This window comes from Opisthorchis viverrini (assembly GCF_000715545.1).
Source record: "Opisthorchis viverrini unplaced genomic scaffold opera_v5_153, whole genome shotgun sequence".
Lineage (NCBI taxonomy): Eukaryota > Metazoa > Platyhelminthes > Trematoda > Opisthorchiida > Opisthorchiidae > Opisthorchis > Opisthorchis viverrini.
In genome coordinates this window covers 637,236-646,365 of record NW_008751810.1, presented here as the reverse complement: position 1 = coordinate 646,365, position 9,130 = coordinate 637,236, and the positions used below count along the sequence as shown (strand labels likewise).

At 46.5% G+C, this 9,130-nt stretch overlaps 1 protein-coding gene across 1 annotated transcript; it reads right to left on the bottom strand.

Moving 5' to 3' along the window:
* Nucleotides 1-7,047: 7,047 nt before the first annotated feature.
* T265_06985 (hypothetical protein) lies at nt 7,048-8,133 on the bottom strand (the record flags this gene model as incomplete). Its single annotated transcript, XM_009172402.1, has 2 exons — nt 7,048-7,261; nt 8,033-8,133. 2 exons carry the CDS (start codon nt 8,131-8,133, stop codon nt 7,048-7,050), a joined length of 315 nt encoding a protein of 104 aa, XP_009170666.1.
* Nucleotides 8,134-9,130: the final 997 nt, after the last annotated feature.

Below are 9,130 nucleotides of genomic sequence, written 5' to 3'. Positions count from 1 at the left end.
ATTGATTTCTCCTCTTCCCCTCACCAGGCCGAGAATAGCTCACTCAGGTACAGGTAATCTCGTGTTGGCCCCATTCCCACCCCATCAGCGTGGCCTAGTTGCTTCCGGAGGCAATCAGTTCAGGAACACCATTCCACACAGTAATGTTTGTCCAAGTGATCCCTAAATTTGAGCTGACGCACCTGCGCCCATCCAGTTTCTCCCTATTGTTGATATGGATTAAATCTGGTTCCTCCAATTGTCGTCATAATCACTGACAGCAACAGGACATTGGTGAATAAAGCCTTATAGTTGGAGGAGAGAAGCGGGATAGTACAGGGTGCGTAGGGCTAGACTCCCACAAACATCCTAGGTCCCTACAGCAACGCTCGCGAGTTCCACTGACCCCGGAAAAAATAAAGCAGAGATAATCATTCAGCCATAACACCCTTTCGGTGCCTATCTGCCATGCCACCCGAAGGAAGTACGAGGGTTGGGATACTTCCAGGTTGCTCAAGCCTAGACAGGGAGAGTCGAAAGCCATAGGTCGGGCTCGACTCACGGGCATTCCGCGCTCTAACCACGGACTTCGGCCAACAGCCGTATCTTTAAGTATTTCCACACATGCACGGGGAGGGTCGCTGGGAGGCGGACACCACTGACAACCGGAATTTCCGTAACATCCTTCAGTCCCTTCTACCGTGTCATTCTGTTCACCTCTAGGTCTCCACTAATCCGTATTAATACCGCGGTTAAGCACCAGTTTGTGTTACTGGTGCATTACTGTCAATGACGATGACAACGACTCCCTAGTAAGTGCAAAAACTTTCTTCTAATTGGGCCGTGACTCGACGTGAGTAGCACGTGAACCAGCAACCTTGGCTTGCAGCAGTGAGTACATTCGTTAAATAAAGTACCTTCTGTTCACCAAATAAAGATGGAATCGCCGATTCCAGCCAATTCAAATGTGGTTCTGAAACGTCGGTCAGCGGAGCTCTGATGACCCCACTGTGTCCAATTCTTGCAGCCGCACAACAACGCACCTGGCACTGTGGTCTGACATGCGTCCTTAGAGACCCAATGATATCACCATCACCAGTCATCATCATCAACCCAGTGATGTGCCTTTTTGCTGCCACAAGTGATGTAAATTAGCAAACGGGATTTCGGCCTTTGAGGTTCACCTGTCACGTCACATCAGAGTTAATCAACTTCCGAGGTACGCATAGTGTTCCACAAACCAGCTTTGAATTTTTACAGACATGTAAATTTCGCAGCACGACTTTGCACTTCGCTGGCGCACAGCTCTTACCGAAGAGTTGGTTTCCTGGTAACACGTAGGCTTCCTCCTTTTTACAAACTAGAGTATTGTCTGCATGTTCCAGGTCGGTAAGGTTCTCCATCAGACAGATCATAACAACAGGGGGACCCTTCGGAGTTCGCCTCATCTCACCAGTGAGGGTATTAAATGAAGATTTGGAGATCGGATATTCGTATTGGGCACTATTGATTGTAGACCATCACGCGCCCGGAAACATGTAATTACTGGGAGCTCATGATATCTACAAACTTCCGGGGTTCATACTGTTGCATCGTCTTATTGAGGAACATGGATTAGTCGCCAGAGTCAAACGCAACATTGAAGTCGGTCAACACCAAGATTTTAGGACGTCCATACGCATACTATTGCTCGAACACTTGGCGGGCTGTGAACCAACCCCTTCCCGGCCAGAATCTTACCTGTTGTTCTTGGGTCACGTCTTCGTGTGCTCTCGTAAGGTAGAAGTCAATCTGGTTCCTTTATGATTGCCACACTCACTGTGAAACCCTCTTCATATTGGTTGCACTGTCGACTCCTGCCAGTTAAGTGATATGGCTTCTTTAACCCCACCAATCACATAAATGGATGTAGTGACTACAGATGTTCAATCTGGCTCCCAATTTTATAAGGCCTCTGGAGTCACTGGTTCTTTTTCTTGTTAAGGTGGCATGCGAAAAATTAACCCGCGGATATCAAACGATATTTCAATCGGGTAGATGCTGCATCAACTGCATCTTCACAGTCTTTCAAGCGTTAGGGCAACGCGTGTGGCGTCACGATATGTTGGGTTTACGAACTCAGCACTGGAGTTCCTCAAAGATCAGTACTCCGCTGCACTATTCCCCGTACGTAATCGGTCTCTTGTCCACTGTTACCTCTTCTATCCACACCTTTATAGTCGACGCCACTATTCACTCATCGTCCTACTCCACCTGCGCGACCTCCGAGTATAAACCGTTGCTGTCCTGAACGTCACGCTTGCCAACATTCCCTAATAGTGTTCATCGAACCCAGAGACTTTCAACGCTTCCAAGTCAATCCATGCACCCACCACCCTTCTTATTCCACCCTCTGATCTAAATTTTTTAATCGAATTTGCTACCAACTTCCATTTCTCGTCGTTCATCGTTCTTGGCCCGTCTGCTGCCAATTTACGTTCTTTCTCACACGTCGCGCCCCTCACCAATTCAATTATCCAGGGCGGATGGGAATGCAACTACTACTATGCAAATACTACCCACATTCTTCTTTATGAATCACGGCTCCATTCCACTCTAAGGTTCTGCTGCCGTGTTTGGGGAGGGGATGCTTTCTACTCGATCCTTCTGTATTACAATCCACGTGAACCTGTGCGCTTCATTGCACCCACTGGCTGAACGTATTGCTTCTTTATCCAATCGATACTACCATAGAAGATTTTCATCAGAGCATACTCCTGTAACCTTGCATATATCTGTCATCCGAGTGACACGTCTTCGCTCATCCAGTCACGTTGTAGAATTTCTCTCTTCCTGTTGTGTCTGTGTGCTAGCTGAGTGAGCTTGATGGAATTTATTCTGTCACGTTGATAGTCTAGTTACTTGAGTGGGAAAGACCTCAAGGAAGAAGACAAAGGACACCAAATTGATTTCGACCATATTGCAGAAGGAAGAGCGCTGCGGCCCACTTGGCTACAGCAGAGAGAAAAAAGTTAAATCTCAGTGAAATACTACACAGGGTAGAATGGTTAGTTGGGACCTGGCCGCCCTAACACTTCCAATCTTTTTCCAAGGAAACTGCCTTCAGACCTTTTTGTCATCATCATCATCATCATCGCAGCATGACATCAAAGGTCAACACCGATTTTTCGCCGCCGTAGACCTTTTTGTAACTCTGTCTTCCCTAACCCATACAATCTGCAACCTTTCTGAAGTCGAGCTAGCGTCCCTCTCGGTGCCGCCTGAAGTTCGTGTTATTTTACGTTCTGTTTTATGTTGTGTTTTGTCGTTATTTACTGGGGGTCTCTCTGACCATGCGTGACCATACGGCTTGGCTCAGAAGGCTTAACCGCAAGGCAGCACCTAATGGGATTTACTTGAATGACCCTTCATGTTGCCAGTTAGTCATTAGTCTGACCCGCTGGACTGTGAGGTGGGATGCAATTAAGCCCAGCTCAAGGACTTATAGAATAAGATATAGATGGTTCGCTCTTGATACTACCACTTGTATTTCCACTCGATGGGCCAACGGTGGCTACAGTCAACAGATGGGTGACCGGAGTGTGCGGTTTTTGGGGCCAACTTTTTCCAGCCCGTCCTTCCTGCGGAAGCAGAGGGGGAATCAACATCTGCGAATCCATGTGTGGATATACTGGCCTCTGAAAAAAGCGTTTTACTGCCTTCACGCTTCTATCACAGAGGACGATACGACTTCACCTGTAGACTGCCTCGTTCCACGTTTAGTTGTAATGTGAGACTCGCTGCTGTTAGTCTGACTGGCCACTTCGGCCTTCCTGTCATAGCTCTTGAACGGAGTCATAGCCAGTGTATTTCACAGAATCAGGGGGGGGGGGGCGAGATGACCCAAGTGGTTAGAGCACGAATTTACTGGCCGGAAGGTCCATGGTTCGAACCCGACCTATGCCTCCCGACTTTCCCTGTCTAGGTTTAGGCAACCTGTTAGTATCCTTCGGGTGGCATGGCAGCAGGCCCCGAAAGGGTTCTACAGCTGAACGATTTTTTCCACAGGGTCAGTACAGTGCTCAAGCCCGGCCATGGTATCATGGCGACAGCTTTTGGTCGTATGGCTTGGTGAAATGGAGTGAAAAAGACTAGATTTACAACCTGCGAAAAGTAGAGTTGCCTGGGCCTCCTGGATTGGTGTCCGAGCAACTCTAGTAATTTGCTTCAAGATCGGGAGATATGGCGTAGTATCGATGTCCATAAGCGGTCTTCATTCAGAGTTGCGTTGGCTATCCAAAGTGTACTTAGTGGTAACCAAACAAAAAAATTAAATGCATGCGGCAAAAAATTTCGATCATTAGAAACAATCTTGTTGTAGTAGTCAGATTTCTAGACATTTCGATCATGATAAAGCTAGAATTTTTTGACGTTCCAGTGCCCCTGAACAACAGTAATATGCTGTCCTTTAAAAGCGTTATGTACGTGTAACCGCCCATTTGGGTTTATTGGTTTCTACAGCCTCGCCTCCCTTGGTAGCAGTCAAATGTGGACAGCTACCCTGAATACTATCCACTGTGTGCTTTTTATACAGTCGGTAGTGATAGGTGAACTGGGTTCACACGGTAGTTGGCATATGGCTGGTTACCGCCACATAATGTGACTGACTGGAGATCGAAGTGCTGGTCCCGTTGATCCAAGCTGCCATGATCCAGCTTCCGTTTGCAGTAACAAGGAGCTCAAGTTAAATACATTCCATCTGATTAAGCATAGCAGTGAAACCTGTTATATGTGTAATGCATAGGTAAACCACAGCGATATCATGAATTACAACATCTTTTACAAACTGGTGCGCAACACTCTTCACCTTCCTTGTGAATTGTTATCAATATCGTTAGGTGATGTCAGCCAGTTGATCAAAGTGGATTAAAGATAGTCTATTGCTGATCCACATTCATGGAGTCGGCAAAATACATTATGCCATTGCGTTCAATCCTTCCTTGTTTTCTTCGTTTCCACTGTACTCATGTTAGCATATTTACTTTTCTTAGGGGTACATGCGGTCCTACTTTGCCGGACTTCTTTGCGTCGACTGGTCACCAGACAGTCGGTTTATTGTGGTCGGTGGACAAGATGATCTAATCACTGTTTGGTCCATGGCGGAACGAGCCGTGATATGTCGCGGTGAGGGTCACCGATCCTGGGTCAGCACGGTTCGATTCGATCCCTTTTTGTGTCCACGACCAGATATTTCCTTAGAAAACCCTTCTTCTGAGGCTTCCTCCTGTTCTCGAAGTTGTGCAACTTCCGATGCCAGTGGAGTTCGACAAGATGGGCAGTACAACGCAAGTGGCTCATTGCTGTCTCTCGACTCTCAGTCACACAATACCATAGCTCTTGCGAACACATATCGGTAAGTTTCTAGCACATTCCCAACTTGCGTTGCTTGTGAAATAGTTGGTACATTAGTTTCGCAACTGAGCTACTGTCAATGCACTAATTCCCAATTGGGTTGCTATGGACTAACACTGCTGGTACTGTAGTCTTGCTCACCTTCGCCTCACAGGAAGGTGCAGGCAACCATTGCCATGGATTTCGTTTTACTTAACACCTCTACACCGAGTATGTCATGGCAGCTAACCTCACTTGTAATGACCCCTTTCATAATAAATATCGTCTCAACCATAAGCCGCGTTTCTGTATACGACTGTTAATCAAAAGTAGGGGTGATGGCACCCCAAACTGTCGTCTAGGTGTACAACTTGCGCAGATCTCCCCGGCCAAAAGTTCCTCGTCTGTTTCCCAACCTGCTTGTGTGTCATTGTTTTGTGGTAAAACACTGAGGTCTTAGATGTGATTACGTTAGTCTGTCTCAGTGCGTTTCATCTTTAGCTCATTATGTGAGTGCTTGGCCGTGACCTAAGAAATCGTTCAGCTGTAACATTTCGGTATCTAGCTGGCATGTCACCCGAAGGAAGCACGAGGGCTGGGATACTGCCAAGTTGCCAAAACCTAGACAGGGGAAGTCGAGAGGCAGAGGTTGCGTTCGAACCACGGACCTTCCAGTCAGTAAATCTGCGCTCTAACTGCTGAACNAATCGTTCAGCTGTAACATTTCGGTATCTAGCTGGCATGTCACCCGAAGGAAGCACGAGGGCTGGGATACTGCCAAGTTTCCAAAACCTAGACAGGGGAAGTCGAGAGGCAGAGGTTGCGTTCGAACCACGGACCTTCCAGTCGGTAAATCTGCGCTCTAACTGCTGAACCATCTTGCCCCTTGGCCGGCGCCTACCGATACTCTAATAAGGTCGCATCAGATTTTTGTCGCGTTTTATGTTCTCGTTTATGTTTCCGCTCACGCCCGTTGTTGAATCGTCTTAGGTGTCAACTGTCAGTCTTAACGCCTATTTTCTGTCCATCAGCATTTCCTATCAAGCACGACTCAAAAATTTAGAGTTGATTCACTAGGGTTAGCAACTCATCCAGCAGCTAGTAAAGATCGGTTCGCAAACCTGTATAGATTAGTCTAAGACAGGTAAGCAGTGTGATGAGCTTTCATTGCATAGGAAGGACCACTCATTTCTGTTGGTCCGTACTGCATACACGAATGTCGATTTGCTCCATCAGTAATGCCTTAGTTTATTTCCTGTCAGTGTTAAACGTTCACGTTCCCCCGAAAAATTCCTATTAGTCCCCCGTTACACTTTTAAACTAGTCGGTTCTACAACCTAAGTAATCTCCAATCTTGTATCCTATAGATTCGATGAATTCATCGATCTTTTTGTCGTGGTTTTCAGATGTTCTGCACATAAATTGAACGGAATTACTACCGTTGAATCGAGGCCTTAGTTTTTTCATCTTATGGACAACGTTCTGCTTCATTTCTTACTAACAGAATTTCCTGTCCTTTGTTTGCTTCATCTGTTCCTGCATGGGTAACTCGTATATGTATTGCCTTGCTTCTCATAGCCTTGGGTCCGTTGGACAAGACACGATGTTTTGCCTTTGGGATCTTACAGAGGATGTTATTCGTCAAGGAGTCATGTTTGTTCATGAATCAACTCCGCCACTTATCCTAGAGGAGCATATTCAACTGTCTGAAGGTGGTTCACTTAACCCTCCAATATCAGCGCCAGTGGATACGGCAACTACTGCAGTTTCTTCCTCCTCCTCTGGTCGACACAGTTTACGAAGCCCGTCATCGACTACTTTCACCACGAAAATGCCCTCTAAACGACATCCGCTTGTTTGTAACGCTCCCACACAAGGGCGAAATGTGACCAGCTTGTTTGGGTTCCTGACTCTGAACAAACGAAAGTCTCCGTCCTATTCATCCGCAACCATTCCTTCCAGCGTCCGGCACACGAACCCACCGGTGACTTACGGGTCCGAACGACTTAAAAATCCAGCCAGTGTTTTCAGTCGGTTCACTTTACACTCTTCAGGCCGTGGAATAGCTGACGGTAGTCATGCCACTGGAGGCGACTCTTGGACCCTTCCCAACGGAAATCCATCATTCACACCTGCTCTGGTTCACTCGAATGATTCCAACCGCTTTTTCGACATGAACGACCCAAAGTGAGCACAAATGTTGAATATTCTAACTATTTACAACTTCCTTTGACCTATTTCACTGATGGATATAGAATCTAATTAATATTTTACGAGAAACTCAAATGTTCTTAGAGAAAACGCCCCATCCCAAGAGGCTGTGAGAAAAAAAGCGGGTAAACAAGATAATGCGGTTGCTAGTCCTCCACCGAGTAGTTTTTAACGCCTGTTTTGCCAAAGCAACCCAACCTGGCATCATCAAATGTCGAAGTGGCTCATTAACGATCCTCCGCGCTACTTCACCACAACCGATTTACCAGTTGGGTTAAACTCATTCATTTTCATGTCCTTTCAGGCGGTATGAAACCGTAATCTAGAGTAATTTCCATTTGGTCTCAACAATTGAAGTTACCTGCAACTCGAAACATCACTCGAAGCCTTGAGGTCTCTCTTTCTTACGAGTGGCATCACACTCTTCATTTGATCATACTCAATGAGTTCATGAATTCAGATAATACCATACCTTGCAGTACCATAGTCATCCATTCGTTTCTCCAACATTCCAGTCTGGTATAGCGGAGGAGATACTTCTCCCTGGGAAACGTCCAGATTTTCAAAATGCATTTGCCTAGCTATATTGACCGCCTTATTAATGACGCTAACCCGCCAAGTGAACCTCATTTTTCTGTGACTCACTGTGCGTATAATCCCAAGCAGAAGAGTGTCTTTGTTCCTGATGTGGTTAAATTCGCTCAACTCAACTTTTTGTGCCCATTTTAGTTACTTGTGGCCTCGTCGCTTTAGGGAATACCATAGGAGCGTTCCAGGGATGTTCCTCCATGTGAAGATGCTCTACAAGAGTTTTATCGCGTGCTTCCTGCATTTTGATACTGAAATTTCAATTTTATTTCTGTCTAATTGCATTTCGACGGTCTTTTGAATCTTGTCCAACCTGTAAGCTCGCGATGTCAATAGCCTTACGTATCACCGATACATGCATGCCACCACAACATGGTGAACGTGAACCCACCCCCTACCCAACAGCGCACTGAAAATGTCTCCTAGAATGGAGACGAGACGTTTGCAAATCAATTGCCAAGCTCTCCGGACAGATGTACAGTCACCTGACCAATTACCAATGTGAACGTGTAACATGGCTGATACATACCGCCGTCATTAGGAGCTACCAGCTTCTTAGTTTAGCCAGTTTCGAATAAGGACCATCAAGCATGGCAAATTATTACGAAGACAACGGTGAGTGTTGCCAACTCGAGAACTGCTTCTTCCTACCCTGTGCCTTTAGGCACCCTGCTGGCGCCTAGCTGCCATGCCACCCGAAGGAAACCCGAGGGTTGGGGTACTGCCAGGTTGCCCAACTCTAGACAGGGGAAATCGAGAAGTAGAGGTCGGGTTCGAACCCCGGGCCTTTCGGCCAGCAGATTCGCGCTCTGACCACTTAGGCCATCTCGCGCCCCTGTGCCTTTATTACTCCCAATCGAATAGTTCATTCATAAAATATCCCAGCGAATGGTTTTGTGTGCTGAGTCAAGTCTAGTAAAAATGGGTCAACTGATATCGTGAGTTAGCGTGTACTACGCAAACCCTTTTAAGTGATAATCAG